Source organism: Hordeum vulgare, chromosome 5H (genome assembly GCF_904849725.1).
Source record: "Hordeum vulgare subsp. vulgare chromosome 5H, MorexV3_pseudomolecules_assembly, whole genome shotgun sequence".
Taxonomy (NCBI): Eukaryota; Viridiplantae; Streptophyta; class Magnoliopsida; order Poales; family Poaceae; genus Hordeum; species Hordeum vulgare.
In genome coordinates this window covers 550215655-550233915 of record NC_058522.1, presented here as the reverse complement: position 1 = coordinate 550233915, position 18261 = coordinate 550215655, and the positions used below count along the sequence as shown (strand labels likewise).

The following is an 18261-nucleotide window of genomic DNA, read 5'->3' as shown; positions in this document are numbered from 1 at the left end:
TCAAACTACACAAAGCATATCCGTCTCTTTTGTTAGTTTGGAGAATATACACACATGTACAGATACTTTGAATTTATGCTACACCGTAACCTCCATTCAAATCAAGGTAGCAAGTGCCAGAAAAATTTGATACAAACTATCCAATTGTTGGTATGTTCACATTTTGGTACAGGGACTAATTTGAGCATGCCTACTAGGACTTCTGTGATGCGCGAGCAAGCTTGTAAGAAAGAATATGCTCTCAAGCGAGAAACAGAGAACCAACTTCTAATAGCCCGATCGATGATCCACTTCTTCCTGCTGTGTGGGCATCTATCGCCTGTAGCGGTATCGCTTGAAGTTGAAATACAGATGAAGAATCCCACGCTCAAATGTGCACTTGAAGCCCTTCTTGTGTGAGTACTCCCACTCCTTGTTCACGATACGGAAAGACTGCCAAGGGAAACCAGAGTAATTAAGTGCATCTTCCATGGAAACTATAAAAGCTAAATGAGAAGGGGAGGCAAAAGACTTACAATATCCTCATACGGAGGGCCAGCATGAAACCTTATATGGCATGTCTCCCCAGCGCTTCCATCTTTCTCTATAGTGTATATTGGTGCTTTTGATTTATCCACAAGATCAGGGTAAAATATGTTGAACTTATAGCCCTGGACAATTTTAGGAGGTGGGTTGTCGTGATCATAATGAGTTTGATTGTATTTGTTCCACTCGTATCCAGTATGCACACGATTGAAGTACTTTGGTTTCCTTGGTCGGTACTTGTCATGCCACCAGTACACCTGTGAGCACATTAAGCAAGTATGTGAGAATCCAGACGAGAGCTTGAGAGTGAATGGAGGTTCACTAGCAGTAGTTCAATGTGCCAAAGTTGCTAGAATTTTTCATTTCCTTTTTTTTAGTTGGAGAATTTTTCTAGCATGTAAAAGCATATTATTATACAAATTGCTAAGTAGACATCAAATATAGCTTTAGAAAATATTAGTATATCCACAATTTCAAATTCAATGAATCTGCAGTCCTCAGTTCCTGACTACAAGTGAATCCAGCATATCAACATAATGTTGGAAACTGCAGATACATATATACTGATATATTTAGGAAGCATAATATGGTAGCGCTCCTAGTAAAGAAATTATAGTATTGTTTTTGTCCAGAAGGCAAATGAAACAAACCTGTGAATCCAGGTTCACTTCAGCACCTGAACCAAATACAGCATCCCCCTCCTCCATTGCTCCCATTGTTTTCATTGCCTTCAGCTCCAACTCATCTGGTTTTCTTGCCTTAGCTGTCATGACCTCCTTAACTTTCCTTTGATGCTCGGTAACTACAGCTTCACGTTGCCGATCCTGGAGAATATTTCAAAGGAAAGAGCACATGTGTGAGACTGGCCAGCCAACCTCATTTCAAATTTGTAATAAACACATTAAATGTACCTACTCACGCAACAAATTGAGAGGGGAAAAAAGGTTCCTACCAGGGAAAATTAACCATTTTAAGTGTCCCAAAAACAACCTTAGTTAGAACTAGGTTTTGGTTGGTTTCCCTTATTAACCGCTCAAAAAAAATCTACTTAATGAAGAGGCAGAGCTCCAGCTGGTTGTTAAAAGAAGTCTTTGGTCCTAGGATGCCTTAGCATTACCAACAAAAGTTACCCATAAATGAAACTAAACCTTTTTCAGGGTAAACATGCATGAAGGCCTAGAACTGCTCGAACGATTATCCTAAGATCTTGGTGGACTGTTGCCATATCACAACTTTACAATTATTTCTACCATAGGCTTTATGACTTTCTAGTGGCACAACATGGTGTATTCAATTGCTATCGAGTAGTATTTGTTAATTTAATTAATAACGAGAGAGTTTTGACTGCATAAATAACTATTTCCATACGGGCCAGCATTCTAGCATACTGTAAAAAGCACAATGTTGCTGCGAGTAACTGTACCAGTTCTGCCTTGTCCTCGTCAGGATCAATTGCATCTTCATCTTCATTGCCATGCATTAGCTCAGGCGAGAAGGAGCCATCTTCCTCATCCAAATGGCTCTCTGTTGCTTCAGCGATATGTTCTATAGGTTCTGGCGAATATCGTTTATCATCTGCGCATGGAAAAGGTATCAGAAAGACAGACAACCATATAGGTATCTAGAAGAAGGTGGGGTGTTAACTGATCATAAGTAAATCTAAACCTTCTTCCTCATCATGCATCACATCCTCCTCTTTAGTGTCTAATTCTTCATCAGCTTCTACAGCCTGTTCAGGAGCAGCAGCATTCTCTAGACGATGCAGATGCTTCCGCAAGAGAGAAGCATGGATTTCCCTCAGGCAAGCCTGTGATACAAATAAGAAATGAGCCTCTCTTTTATATGAGAGATAACGTTGATCAACTGTATGTTCAGATAGTTAGAGAAAGCAGCTCCACATGACTATTTGCCATCTGAACCAGACTGCAAATCATGTGGCTTTGAAGATAATGTTACGGAAACAAGGTCAGATTAAGGTAGTTGTGCACCATTATGCTTGTGTTGTACAAATAAAACAAAGAATAGATAATGGTATAATCAGAAACCACATTTCCTTTCGTCAAATTAAGAGCCATTATCACAAAAACTACAAACTACAAGCATGACATACCTTTGCTTTGTATATATGAAGGCGTTTCAAAATGGCCTCCCAGTATTCAACAACTTTTGCAGTTCCAGAGCGCATCTGGGACTCAATTTGATTTTGCATCTCTTCTAGCTCTGTGGAAGTCTTACCCTCCAAGAGATCTTTTACATCCCCCTCAATACTTGCATGCAAGCCTCTCTCTTCAACCTCACGGGGTGGTTCCTCACCACGCACCCTAGCCCGGTCCACGGCATCTCTTTTCCGAGCCTCACCTAGCTCCCAATCACACACTACCATGAGTGCCTGATGAGCTCCAAATTAAATTGTGTCAATACATATAAACATTATCGGTGAACATACAACCATGAAACGAAATAAACTTAATATTAGCGAAGGTTTCCTGCCATATTACAAACTCACTCTCAAGTTTGGTTTCGTTTTAGTGAGGAACTAAGGGTTAGATTGTACTCCCTCCGTCCCATAATATAAGATCATTTTGCAAGCTAAAACAGCTTACAAATCGATCTTATATTGTAGGACGGAGGGAGTATATACCAAGCTAAAGAACATGTCCTGACATACCATACGGCACAATCTTTCTGCGAAATCGAAACTGACAGAATAAAATATCAAAATACTGTCAGCTGAGGCTGCCAATTACAAATTAGCTCATTCAGCAGTAGTATGATGTATCATTGGAATAGAAATCACTCACGATTGCTATGGGACAAACAATATTCAGGAGGGTGTGTAAAGACATTAGACATGTACCTCCCAGTACTTGACATTTACTTGGCTTTCCCTGTCCAGATCGAGATGCATCTTAATGTCATCACGTAACTCTTCCATTTCCTTCACTGTTAATCCCTGAAATTTAGCAAATTACATATGCTTCAGTAATTGTGGAAGAAAGATGGATCCCATTAAAATGTGGGCTTGTTGTATGAAGGTAGTAGGACCACATGGCACAGCTATGTTTTAAATACATTGAAAGGCCTACACAGGGAGATCCTATTTCTCTTGTTTTGCACACTAATTACTGATGGTTTGTTATTTGTCAGTACAATGGTTTAATGCAGATGCAAGCTTGAACTCAAATCTGTCAAATTTGGAATTCTACTGCACTTGTATGTCAACACGTCTGGCCTTAAAGTTAACATAATATTCATGGCTGGCTGACGATTTTGTGAGTGAAAATAAAGAGGAACAGGATATGTACGAATGGATTTTAGTTTAGATCTTGATAAGATACCTATGAATCCAGTAGATGGGAATAAACCAATACTTCTATGATAGGGAAATTCAAGAGAAGAAGATTGCTTAATTAAGTTTAGTAGTGCATATTCTCCTGGGGAGCATACAACGGGGAAACAAGAACGCTCAAAAAGAGAAAACAGCAAACTCATTTGTCCAAAAAATAACAAAAAGACTTACAAAAGCCTAAGCCCTAATGAGGGGAAAAACAACAAAAAGTGTCGGTGTAGTTTCAGTGAAACAAGGACAGAAAAAATAACATACTGCAAACTAACGGCACACAAAATGAATGGAGTGATATAACTTAAATCGTTATAAGATAATCAGTTCACTGGTAAATACACGGAGTAGTGAGAATTTGGCAGCCCAGAGACTGACCCATCACCGTAAGTGTACTTATTCTATTGTCAAGGTTGAATAGGCCAGAAAAAATGGTGTGCTTGAGTGCAGCACTTAAAATGTAGGAGGAAAAATGAAACTTATGTTGAGGTTTCTTTTAAGTGCAAGCATACAGCAACCTTTGATGAATGGAATCAAACAAGGATAAAGAATCGGTATATACCTTGAACACCAAGTAGGGCTCATTTAACTCAACATCAAATTCATCTGCGAAGTTAAGATTCTTCAGGAGAACATCAATAGGCTTTGTACGTCCCTCCCGTAATCTGATCTCAGACCTAAATTTGCTTTGATCAAAATGAAACTGCATTCCAACATACAAAACTGTTTAATAATGAACACATGTTGGTTCAACAAAAGTTGCATTTTCAGGATGTGAAGTACAAACCTCTTCCTCTTTCTTCTCCCAATCTTGAAACTCAGCACGTGCTCTTTCTCTGGCTAACAATGCCTACAAAATACAAAGTATTTAGTTGCACAAGCAATATTACTTGAAACTATATATGACTTATGAAAATCAGAGATATATACTGACCATTTCCTCCTCATGCTGAGCTTTTTCAATTGCTCTTTCCTCCCTTCTTTTCTTAACCTTCTCTATTTCAGCCTAAATTTAAAGTGCAGGAAAAGGTATTAGGTACCAGAACAAAAACAGAGAGTCGTAGACTTTAACCTTCCTTAAACAAAATAAGTAAATGCAAGGATATATATTCATTGTGGTAGCCATCAAACAAAAAAACTTGTACAATGCATAAGACCAACGGCCCTTTTTGCAGGGAACAGATCAACACATATGATGTTTACGAATGTGTGGAGGCACATGTTTACACTTAATATGCTTTATTTTTTGGGAGGGTGTTTGCAGCTATACTCGTGTTTAGAACATGATCTGGTGTATACTGTAGCAGGTGATGCTTTATTTAATATAATAATAAGCACTTCCACCACCACCAAGTCAAAATGAACGGTGGGCACTCCTCTTTCTTCAGAAGAGAACATAATGCTAATCTGGTGAGCAACCACAAGAAAAAGGTTGTTCATCTGGAAATAAAATAATCACAAATCTAAAATCTAGACTTTGTTAATTGCATGAAGATTCATTCTCATGTTCACGAAGTATAGCCATGATACTTATATGGGCTTCAAGGTTAAAATTCGTATTATAAGAAATAGTGCTAGTGAAATTCACAGTTTATAGGATTACCATTCTTTCCCTCTGCTTTTTCTTTTCAGCTTTGACAGAAATGTCCACCTTCTGTCCTTCAGTTACGGCACGATCAATCTTCTTTCGCCAAACAAAGCTGCAACGGCATAAGGTTCAGACTTGAGAGTCCTTCTTTAGGTATATCATACTAAAACAACAATCCAAAGGAACAGTAAGAGTAGCATGTAGCAGTATGGGATATCGAACAATCTATGATCTACAATGCAGTCAAAATTTTCTTGTACTACTCACCAATAAAACTGAATATAAAAATTAAAAATATCACCCAATTATGTTCGGTGGTCTAAAAACTATTTGCAAGAAAACTACACCAGAACATAACACCGAACATAATAAGAGCTGAAAACCAAATAATCTTATACAGTAGTTAGACTATATAACCTACAACGAAATTTACTGGCAAATTAACATGAACAATATTAATCACAGGGTGCATCCTAAATTGTACGAGTAAGTTCGGCAAATAATATTAACCATGTGAATCGTCAATTTTTTATGGTAAATTCCGAAACGGGTCTTCTGAGAACACAAATGTATAAAATACTGTTCTAATGAAGTTCAGATTGCTGTAATTGCAATCAAAGACAATCCTAAAGAGTGGACCCTATTGAATCAGCGACCCCATCAGAAGATGCATATCGCTAACTGAGGAAATAAACTTGATCTACTTAGTTAGTACTTCAAGAGAATTGTTCATGGCAGCATCACTGATAATACAGACAAGTTGATGCATCACTAAACTAAGTAGCCAATTCGTCATGAAAGTGTACAATATGAAACCTATTTATTCACGGCATCTATTCTAACCCTGAGCTATGAGCTGCATCCAGAAAGCTTACGAACTTCACAACTGACGAATAACACATATACCAAGTATAAGTGGTTGTGCAGAAGCAATTAAAAAGATAAACCACCTCGGCACCTTCCATAAATACAATTAATCCAACTTAGCTAGATGCTACTCGAATTTGGAAAATCTGATTGGAGTGCATTAACCAAGTACATTTTGTAATTTCCTACAGCATATGCATGTCTTCAGGTCTTATGGGCTAATCGAGTTTTTTCATTACTCGTTTACTTATCAAGAACAAGCCATCACAAATTTCACACTGCCACTGCGCAGGCAGGCGCCCAAACTTTAAACGGTTATAACAGATTCAGAGCAATAGGCACACCTATCCGGTAGAGGTATCTCAGTTCTAGGGCATAAAAGGAATAGTATCCTAGCAGCACCAAACAGGTGCCAACCCAAGTTTCTACTGGTAAAGCAAGCATCACCAATGCAGTTGCGCAATGTTATCAGAAGAGGGGGGGCGAACTGGCGTACTTCTCTGTGAGATTGGGATCGCCAAAAGGGTTGGAGTCGTTGGAGTACCCCGACACCGCGTTGGCCTTCATCTTCTTGGCCACTTTCTCGGCCTGCAGAAGCGGCAAGGTTAACAAACGAGTTAGCAACGGAAACCCTAGGCGTAGGCCAGGAAGCTAGCCGAACGGAGACCCCACCTTCTTCTGCGCCTTCTTGGACATGTACTCCAGGATCTGCTCCTCGGTGACGCCCCCGCGCTTGGCGCTCCTGCTCCGCCTCCTCTGGCGGTCCCCGGAGTCGGAGCCTGAGCCGGACGCCTGCGAATCGCTCGCGCCACTGGAGGAGGAGGAGGAGGACGGGGCGGCCTTGCGGCGGCTCCTGCGGCGGTGGCGGCTCCTGCCCCGGCGGGGCGAGCCGCCGGAGTCGGAGGTGTCGTCCGAGTCGGACGGCGACCGCCGCCGCCGCCGCCGCGACGAGCTCCGGCTGCCCTCGGCTTCGCGCTCCTTCCTAGGCATGTCGGCGGCGGGGGGAAAAGGCGGCTGGTCGTGGAGATTTGGCGTGGTGATGGAGCCGGGCCGATTAACTGAACACAAATTGGGGCTGGCGGTATCTGGGCCGCACATCATACGGTGGCGCGGATCGTGATGCAGCACATCATGGACGACAGAACATAGTCCTGTGAAACGGAGAGGAAAATTGGCAAATCAGAAGAAAACATTGCCGAAGAGGCTCAGATGGACATGAAGAAAACATCATGAATTGAATCTTTTCCTTTGAGATTTTGTTATGGCAGATTGAATATTGGATTTGAGCCTTGATGTATGTATTGCATGTGGAAGCCCGTGGTGACAGTGGGGTGTTCTATTGATTCACTTGATATATGTTTGGTACTCAACTTGTGGATTCTTGTGGTGATAATAAAGTAATCTATGATGTTAGAACAGTGAGCTCACATATTTGGTTTTGGTAATCGATGACAATCCTTATAGACCAAAAGTTGCCTTGAGATATTTTTGCAGGATTTGTTCATAGGCATTTTTTGAAATCTATTTGTTGGTTTCAAGGATTTTATGTGATGACCAAGGTGGTATTCAGGGATTTATCCAAAGATTGGTCATGTAAGAGTTGAGCTTATTGCAAGCATGCATGTCTTGAAGAAGAAGATTGTGGGAACATTCATGTTTACCTTCAAGACATCATCTTTATGAAGAGAGAAGATAATTATCAAGGTTGATCAAGACCAAGTCAAAAGAATGAATCAAGTTGATCAACACACAAAGCGTACACGATGTATCGAGAGGGATCAAGTGATCCCATGGTATGGTAAGCATTGTCCATTATGCTTTTTGTACGAACCCATGGTCTATGTGAGAGTTCTATGATGAGTTAGGTATGTGTCCGTATGTTTGAACTGGATTGCAAAACGATCAATGGAGGTCCGTATGTTTTACAAGGGTATGGTCGTCAGAAACGTCAATCCAATCAGGACCTTAGTGCATAATTGGTCCGTCGCGTCACAAAACCAGAGATACTTCATCCAAAATCAGAAATGTGCGGAGACCCGGTGACATGCCCCGCCTCCTCCTCCTATCCTACCACTCCTCCCGTTCTCGTCCATCCGCCGCGACGGCCACAACCATCCTGTGTCGCGACACCCGAACTCGCCCAGCTTCCGCACCGTCGCTCGAGAGGTACTCGTAGATCAGCAGGCTCGCTACGCCGTCCTCACTCGTCATCAGTGGCGGAGCAAGCGAATTGTCAAAGCTTGGGCGATTTATTTTGATATATCAAACATCACTAGTATCATATATTTGAATAAACGGTATGCGCAATATACGTGCTAATGTTTCGTAGATAATAAAAACAAATAAATAAAAAACGTACAGCAGCAAATAACTCGCTAAGCACTAGACACATAATCAAACCTTTGGATGTCTTGACGATAATAGTCCAATCTCCAATTTTCATCATAAGGGAACCTACAAATACACCACATTAACAAATTATAATTTTTTCATTGAGATTGAACAAATTAGAGAGATTAATGTTGAAATTAGTGATGGGCCTTAGGCCCATAAGAGAATTTCAGAAAAATCTCCAAGGGCTTGATGGGGTTATAGTCCTAGGGTAGGGTCATAGGTCTGCCCTATAAGTCCTACCCAAGGACTACCCCTCATAAGGGACAAGACCCTTAGTCAGTTCCGACTGAATTAAGTAGTCTCCATCATCCAGTCGGCAACAAGTCCTCGACCATCCAGTCGGAGACTAACATTCGGAGAACATCCAACTAACCGACTGGATGCCACTCGGAACATCGTAACCCCCCCTGGAGGGAAACGGTCGTACGTTTCCCCGTGCATTTATTAGCATTTAGGACGTACGTTACCGGTAACGTACGCATTCAATCGCCACTACTCCACCCCTGTACCAGAACCGTTGTGGAGGACAGCGCACTCTATATAAGCCACCCTCCCCCTCTGGTGCAGGGGTTAGCAACTCATTGTATTCCATATTTCCACTCGACAACAAGCTCCCTGAGCACTGAGACGTAGGGCTATTACCTCCACCGCAGAGGGGCCTGAACTCATACAACCTCGCCGTAGCTAAGGCTCTGCCCATCCTTTTCATACCTTACACATCTACTGTTAGGCTTATACCCACGACAGTTGGCGCCCACCGTGGGACAGGCGTCTAAGCGACTTCCGGCGAGTTTGCGACTACTTCCTTTCGTCATGTCGTCCGGTGGAGGTTCGAGCATGGGTCACCAGATCTTCTTCGGTGCTCTCTCCTTCATCATCGACGATTTGGCGTGGCTTCGGGATGCTCCTCTCGACGTCGAGGCGCTTCCCCGTCGTGGGGCTACGCACTTCCATGCCGGCGCCCGCGGCATTCTTCTTCTCCAACAGTCGGCTCCGGTGTCGACCTGCACCGCCGTCACGCGCCGCAGCAAGCGGTCTCGCCGTCCGCGACTTCAGCGTTGGGTGCAACACGCCCAGGCGCGCCAGAACGCGTCTTCACAAGTGGCAGTTCTAGAGTCTGTTGTGGTTGCCCCGCAGTCCCAGCACTCGGGCTTGGTTCCGACTGAGTTTCCTTCCGAATACGCGGGTCGCGGGCCTGCAACAGAAGTACACATGTCCAACTCCCATGAAGATCCCCGTCAAGCTGGCCGGAACGAGCACGAGATCGGCGAAACGTCCGGCGCGCGTCGTTCGCCTCGCCGTTCTGCCAGTTGACACACTCGGCGGAGCAACGTGGAGTTGTTCCGCACACCCCTCCTCAACTTGGCTGCAGCTGCCAAGATAGCCGATTCCCTCCAGCCGACTGATTCAGAGGCTGGTAGGGGAATCGAGCAGATCCGAGCCCTGTTGCACACGACGCAGCAGCAGAATTCGGCAGTCTCCCAGTCGCATAACAGGATCCATAATAGTTCCGTTCATGCGAATACGCATCGGTCGGTTCACAGCCCTGGTTCCCATCAGCGGCACAGAGGAGGCAGCCGTTCCATAAATCACGAAGATCGCCGCCGTTCACGCACCCCTCCGCGGGGTGGGCCCTACGGGCCCCGACATCATGATGATCGGCGTTCAGTCGGTGACACTTACGACCCAAGGCCTGACGCAAGAGGGCGTATCGCTCAGCGAAGGGTCGATAGGGGCCGAGCCCACCGCGAGGGTTATGATATGGACCGTCCGAGCGGAAGCAGGACCATCGTGTCTGGTCCCGAGTGTTTCAGTCGAGCCATCCGTTCGGCTGACATCCCGCCAAACTTTAGATTGGCGACGGGAATCAACAAGTTTACAGGAGAGTCCAAGCCAGAAACGTGGCTGGATGACTACCGAGTGGCAGTCCAGATCGGAGGAGGGGACGACCATGTCGCCATGAAGCACCTCCCTCTGATGCTCGACGGCTCGGCTCGAGCGTGGCTGAACCAGTTGGCCCCCTCAAGCATCTATAGCTGGGCAGATCTGGCCCGGATGTTCATCAGGACCTTCGAAGGGACGTGCAAGCGCCCTGCTGGCCTCGTGGAGCTCCAGCACTGCGTCCAGAAGCAGAATGAGCCCCTGCGAGACTTCATCCGGCGTTGGACAACTCTCTACCACACGGTGGAGAACGTCACCGAGCATCAAGCAGTCTGCGCCTTCAAGGCAGGCGTGCGGTACAGAGATCTGTATCTGAAATTCGGCCGAACAGGCGACATCTCCATGAGCAAGATGATGGAAATAGTGACGCGCTATGCTAATGGCAAAGAAGAAGACCGCATCCGAAGCGGCAAGCACAAAACAGTCGCTGATGGAGATGGAGGCAACACTCGGAAGCAGAAGCAGAAAGCTCCGACTGCTCCGCAAGCAGAAGCCGCAGCCATAACCAATGCCAAGTTCAAGGGCAAAGGGAAGGCTCAGTTCACCCCCAAGAAGAAGCAGTTCAATAACCCCATCCTGGACCAGCCATGTCCGGTTCATACGAAGATGGATGAAGAGGGCAACCCCATATATGCGAAGCATACCATTCGACAGTGTCGCCTCCTAATCCAGGGGTTCGGCGAAGGGAAACCGAGTGAAAAGGACAACGAACAGGATGAGGAGGACAAGGAGAATCCGTTCCCCCAAGTCCATGCAACTCTCATGATTTTTGCTGACGTTGAGAGCAAGAGTCGACTGAAGCTGGTGAATAGGGAGGTGAACATGGCCACCCCTGCCAGCCCCAAGTTCCTCAAATGGTCTCAGACTGCGATCACCTTTGACCAGTCGGATCATCCAGCACATGTACCGACCCCAGGAAGACAAGCTCTGGTCGTAAACCCGGTGGTAGAAGGAGTCCGACTGCGCAAAGTCCTCATGGACGGCGGCAGTGGATTGAACATCATGTACGCCGACACTCTCAAGGGGATGGGCATTCCGATGTCCAAACTCAGCGAGAGCAGCATGCAGTTCCATGGAGTCGTCCCTGGACGGAAGGCCAAGTCACTCGGCCAGATCGCGTTGGACGTCGTTTTCGGCTCCGACGAGAACTTTCGCAAGGAAAAGCTCACGTTTGAGGTGGTGGATTTCCAGAGCGCTTACCACGCAATTCTGGGCCGCCCAGCGTATGTGAGTTTCATGGCCCGTCCATGTTATGTATACTTGAAGCTGAAGATGCCAGGCCCGAAAGGCGTGATCACCATCACGGGCAATCGACAGCGAGCCGAAGAGTGCCTGCAGCAGGGATCAAGAATCGCCGACCAGCAGATGGCCTTCCTCGAGCTCGACGAGTACAAGAAAACAGTCGACCCCGCCGACCTGATGCGCTCAAAGAAGCCAGCTTCTGAATCCGCATTCCAGTCGGCGGGAGAGACGAAGAAGGTCAGCATTCACCCGACGACGACACTGCTGCCCCGACGAACATCTCCACCACCCTTGATCCTAAATAGGAAGCCGAGCTCACCCAATTCCTCCGTGAGAACTGGGACATCTTCGCATGGAAACCCTCTGACATGCCAGGTGTACCCAGGGAGTTGGCTGAGCACCGACTGCACGTGGATTCCACTGCTCGGCCTGTCCGAGAGCGCCTGCGCCGGTCCGCCGCGCACAAGAGGAAGGCAATCGGGGAAGAGGTGGCCAAGCTGCTGGCGGCCAACTTCATTCGTGAGGTTCACCACTCCGAGTGGCTCGCCAATGTTGTCATGGTGCCCAAGAAGGATAAGTCGCTCCGAATGTGCATCGACTTCAAGCATCTCAATAAGGTCTGCCCGAAAGACCATTTTCTGCTCCCCCGCATAGATCAAATTGTCGATTCGACTATGGGTTGCGAGCGTCTGTCATTTCTTTATGCCTATTCGGGCTATCATCAGATCCGTCTGTATGGTCCCGATGAGTTAAAAACAGCCTTCATCACCCCATTCGGGTGCTTCTGCTACATCATTATGCCATTCGGTTTGAAGAATGCAGGAGCTACCTTTATGCGCATGATCCAAAAATGTCTCCTCGACCAGATCGGTCGGAATGTGGAGGCGTATATGGATGATATCGTAGTCAAGTCACGCAAAGGTTCCGACCTGCTGACTAACTTAGCAGAAACATTCGCCAACCTTCGTAGGTACGATATCAAGCTCAACCCCGCCAAATGTTCATTCGGCGTTCCTAGCGGGAAGTTACTCGGTTTCTTCGTTTCCGAACGAGGGATCGATGTCAACCCCGAAAAGATCGGGACCATCGTACGAATGGAGAGGCCGGTCAGAATACACGATGTTCAACGGCTCACAGGTTGCCTAGCGGCTTTGAGCAGGTTCATCAGTCGACTCGGCGAGAAAGCACTTCCTCTCTACCGACTCATGAAGAAATCAGATACTTTCGAGTGGACAGACGAAGCCCAAGTCGCATTCGACGACCTCAGAGTCCTACTTTCCACCCAGCCGGTTCTTACTGCTCCGCTCAGTAAAGAGCCCCTTCTTCTGTACATTGCGGCTACAAATCAAGTCGTCAGTACTGTTCTTACAGTCGAACGAGAAAAAGAAGGCAAAGCATACAAAGTTCAGTGGCCAGTGTACTACGTCTCCGAAGTCCTGACTCCTTCCAAGCAGAGGTATCCCCACTATCAAAAGCTTATCTACGGGATCTACATGACTGCGAAGAAGGTGGCCCATTATTTCCAAGACCACTCGGTGTCTGTCGTTTCTGATGCTCCATTGTCGGAAATTCTCCACAATCGAGACGCGTCAGGCCGAGTGGCGAAGTGGGCGATGGAGATGCTGTACTGCGATATCAAGTTCGAGGCCAAGAAAGCGATTAAGTCTCAAGCTCTGGCTGACTTCATAGCAGAATGGGTAGAACAACAGCAACCGACCCACATCTACTCGGCCCATTGGACAATGTTCTTCGATGGGTCCAAGATGTTGAATGGCTCCGGCGCTGGCGTTGTGATCATATCGTCAAAGGGCGACAAGCTCAAGTACGTGCTACAGATACACTTCGATTCCTCCAACAACGAGGCAGAGTATGAAGCTCTCCTCTACGGGTTGCGTATGGCCATCTCACTCGGCGTCCGTCGCCTGATGGTCTACGGCGATTCGGATTTGGTGGTCAATCAAGTGATGAAAGAGTGGGACGTCAGGAACCCCACCATGACCACATACTGCAATGCAGTGAGGAAGCTTGAGAAGAAGTTTGAAGGTCTAGAACTTTACCATGTTCCGAGACTGAAGAACCAAGCAGCGGATGAGTTGGCAAAACTCGGATCCACTCGGAGACCAGTCCCGAGTGACGTCTGCCTCGAGCACCTCCACCTTCCCTCAGTCAAAGAAGATCCTTTTATAGAGGAACCAGTACAACCAAAGAGTTCAACAGATACGACTGAAGTCGATGTACCTGCTGTGGTTGATCTGGTCATGGAGATTCTTGCTGTCATCCCCGATTGGACTGTGCCGATCATTGCATATATCCTGAGGCAGGAGCTACCAGAAGACGAAGTCCAGGCTAGGCAGATAGTCCGCAGGTCGAAGTCATTCACTGTCATTGATGGCCAATTGTACAAGGAAAGCGTTTCAGGCATTTTTCAACGATGCATCTCCCCGGAAGAGGGGCAGCTGATCCTGGAAGATATTCACTCGGGAACCTGCGGTCATCACGCTTCTCCGAGAGCAATCGTCGCCAAGGCATTCAGGGCTGGTTTCTTCTAGCTGCAGGCAAACGAGATGGCTAAAGATATGGTTGACCGATGTGAGGGCTGCCAGTTCTACTCCAATAAGTCCCACAAACCGACGTCTGCGTTGAAGACGATCCCTCTTGTGTGGTCGTTTGCAGTGTGGGGATTAGATACAGTCGGTCCATTCAAGACAGGCCAAGGTGGATACACACATCTGTTGGTGGCAGTCGACAAGTTCACGAAATGGATCGAAGCCAAGCCCATCAAGAAGCTCGACGCCTCAACAGCCGTCAAGTTTGCCAGGGACATCATCTTCAGATTCGGTGTACCTCACAGCATAATCACGGACAACGGGACAAATTTTGATTCGGACAGATTCAAAGGTTTCTGTACAAGCCAAGGTATCCGAGTGGACTTTGCTTCCGTGGCGCACCCGCAGTCCAATGGACAAGCAGAGCGGGCGAACGGACTTATTTTGCAAGGTTTGAAGCCCCGACTCCTGCGAGAGATAGGACATGCCGCTGGCGCTTGGGTCACTGAGCTACCTTCAGTGCTTTGGGGTCTTCGCACAACCCCGAAAAGATCTACAGGGCGATCACCGTTCTTCCTCGTCTACGGAGCAGAAGCAGTCCTTTCGAGTGACTTACTTCACAGCGATCCACGAGTCGAACTCTTCTCCGAAGCTGAAGCAGAACAAGCAAGGCAAGACGGAGTGGACCTTCTAGAGGAGGAGCGCGAGATGGCACTGACTCGCTCAACCATTTATCAACAAGATCTGTGGCGTTTTCACGCGCGACACGTCAGGAGTCGTACGTTCCAAGCAGGCGACCTGGTGCTCCGAGTGGATCAGCAAAGACCTCACAAGTTGGCTCCTGCCTGGGAAGGACCCTTCATCATCTCAAAGGTGCTGAACAGTGGAGCATACAGACTCTACAACGTCGACAGGGAGATAGACGAGCCGCGAGCATGGAACGGAGATCTCCTGAAGCGCTTATACACGTGACCGTCGACTGAAGCAATGTAAAGAACAAGTATTGGTGAAATAATATAAAGCAAATTGAGTTTTTTGCAGGTTCAAAGTTCTTCCGCGGTCGCAGACTCCGGTCTCAAAAAAAAAACTTAGCTGCGATCCAGAATCGCCTAAGTATGAACTTTCTCCGAGTGTGCACTTAACGTCACACTCGGGGACTTAGCTGCGATCCAGAATCGCCTAAGTATGAACTTTCTCCGAGTGTGCACTTAACGTCACACTCGGGGACTTAGCTGCGATCCAGAATCGCCTAAGTATGAACTTTCTCCGAGTGTGCACTTAACTTCACACTCGGGGACTTAGCTGCGATCCAGAATCGCCTAAGTATGAACTTTCTCCGAGTGTGCACTTAACGTCACACTCGGGGACTTAGCTCCGATCCAGAATCGCCTAAGTATGAACTTTCTCCGAGTGTGCACTTAACGTCACACTCGGGGACTTAGCTGCGATCCAGAATCGCCTAAGTATGAACTTTCTCCGAGTGTGCACTTAACGCCACACTCGGGGACTTAGTTGCGATCCAGAATCGCCTAAGTATGAACTTTCTCCGAGTGTGCACTTAACGTCACACTCGGGGACTTAGCTGCGATCCAGAATCGCCTAAGTTTTCACTTCCTCCGAGTGTGCACTTCACGCCACACTCGGAGACTTAGTTGCGATCCAGAATCGTCTAAGTATGAACTTCCTCCGAGTGTGCATTTAGCATAACACTCGGGAACTTAGCTGCAATCCAGAATCGCCTAAGTATGAACTTTCTCCGAGTGCGCACTTAACGTCACACTCGGGGACTTAGCTGCGATCACGAATTGCCTAAGTTTTAACTTTCTTCGAGTGTGCACTTATCGCCACACTCGGGGACTTAGATGCGATGCAGAATCGTCTAAGCACCCACATGCCTTCGACTGTATCCTACAGGTACACTCGGGTAATCAACTGACAACTACATGAGTTGCAGACCCTCATTGAGGCTCATGTGGATGTCAAAACAACTGACAACTACATGAGTTGCAGACCCTCATTGAGGCTCATGTGGATGTCAAAACAACTGACAACTACATGAGTTGCAGACCCTCATTGAGGCTCATGTGGATGTCAAAACAACTGACAACTACATGAGTTGCAGACCCTCATTGAGGCTCATGTGGGGGTCATAACAACTGACATCTACATGAGTTGCAGACCCTCATTGAGGTTCATGTGGATGTCAAAACAACTGACAACTACATGAGTTGCAGACCCTTATTGAGACTCATGTGGATGTCAAAACAACTGACATGTTCCGAATGTTTGCCTTTGGCTTCACCAAGAAACGCCAAACAAAAAACTCGAGTCAAAATTGCAACACAAGAGCAAAAGATTCGATTCAAAGTTCAACCAAAGATAGTGGCTCAGTGTGGATCAAGCTTACCCACACCGAAACAAGAATGTGACGACCAACAGCAGTGGCCAAAGTTTCTTACAAATCAACACTCGGCATACCGAGGATAAAGTTTTCTTACGCGTCGTCTGGATCGGCGCTAGGACTGGATGGCTCCACGAAGGTGTCCAGGTCGATTCCGTCGGCGATGCGAGTGGCACTTTCAAGGAAGGTTTCCGTGAAGTCTTCAAATTGAAGTTTCTTCGTGTTGGCGACCTTCAACATTTTCAGCTTCTCCTCGCGCACCTCCTTGCAATGAACTCGGACCAAGGACAGAGCAACATCTGCACCACAACGAGCCGCAGATTTCTTCCATGACCGCACTCTGTCGGGGACCTCCTCCAATCGACTCAGCAAGTTTTCCATCTCCTGCCGCGACTCATCCTCAGGCCAAAGCTCCTTGTCGATCCGGCCGACGACTTCCTTCAGTCGACCGATGAAAGGGCCAACTTTGCCCACGCGGATATGCGCTCGGAGCAGATCTCGATTGGCGTCCTCGCCGAGTGGAACGTTCTCGCGAATCGACCGTTCCACATCAACTGCTTTGGCTTCAGCGTCAATGCAAAAATCTGCAACAGCAGGACAAGCAAACAATAAACGCCGAGTGTGACGCACATACCACAACCACTCGGAAAAAGCAGGACTTACCAGCCAGACGCGTCATCATCTGCTGAGCCCAGTCACTGACGTATTTCTCCTGCGCTCTGCACCGTTTGTTCAGCACGTCCATTTGTCCCATCAAAGCAGTCCTTTGTTTCCCCATCTTCTCAACTTCCTCAGTCAGCACTTTGTTCGCTTCACGAGCCTCCTCCAACGACTTCTCTCGCTCCGCCAGAACCACCTTCATACCATCCATTGCAAGCAGTGCCTCATCCCGCTCACCAGCAAACTGAATCTTCTCCGCCCTCAGAGTCTCATATGTTGTCCCCATTTCACAAGTTTTCTATCAGCCAGCACCAAGAGACAATCAGATAATTCAGCAATAAAAGTCTAAGTTCTTCAGACCCCTGCCGACGCAAGCAGTCGACAGCGGTCTCGGGGATTACACCCAGTGGGTTCACTGAGAGTGACCCCACTGGCATGCAACTCAAGCAGGCCCGCTCTATTGAGATACATGTTACCACCCACGCCTACGAGGCTAATACTACCCGACCTGAGTAAAATTACTCTCCTGGATTCTTACAGTAAGTGCACTCTGAGTGCCACAACTGCTCGCAGTCGGTCATATTATTTACAGACCTGACCAAAGCAAAGACAATATGTATAAAGACAACTGCCGGTGCAACCACTCGGCAGAAGTCTCGGGGACTACACCCACTGGGTTCACTCAGAGTGAACCCATTGCAAACAACATATGCTATCCAAGAACACCCAGTGGGTTACAAGAGAAAAGTAAATACTT

At 46.8% G+C, this 18261-nt stretch overlaps 1 protein-coding gene across 1 annotated transcript; it reads right to left on the bottom strand.

Annotated features, from left to right (window-relative positions):
• Window positions 1-72: 72 nt before the first annotated feature.
• Window positions 73-7433, bottom strand: LOC123452778 (cactin). Its single transcript, XM_045129492.1, has 13 exons — window positions 6993-7433; window positions 6817-6908; window positions 5469-5565; window positions 4800-4871; window positions 4653-4715; window positions 4428-4568; window positions 3383-3478; window positions 2636-2914; window positions 2191-2332; window positions 1949-2100; window positions 1176-1349; window positions 516-782; window positions 73-432 (listed from the first exon to the last, which is right to left on the bottom strand). Exons 1-13 carry the CDS (start codon window positions 7419-7421, stop codon window positions 313-315), a joined length of 2124 nt encoding a protein of 707 aa, XP_044985427.1. The 5' UTR covers window positions 7422-7433; the 3' UTR covers window positions 73-312.
• Between the last annotated feature and the right edge of the window lie 10828 nt (window positions 7434-18261).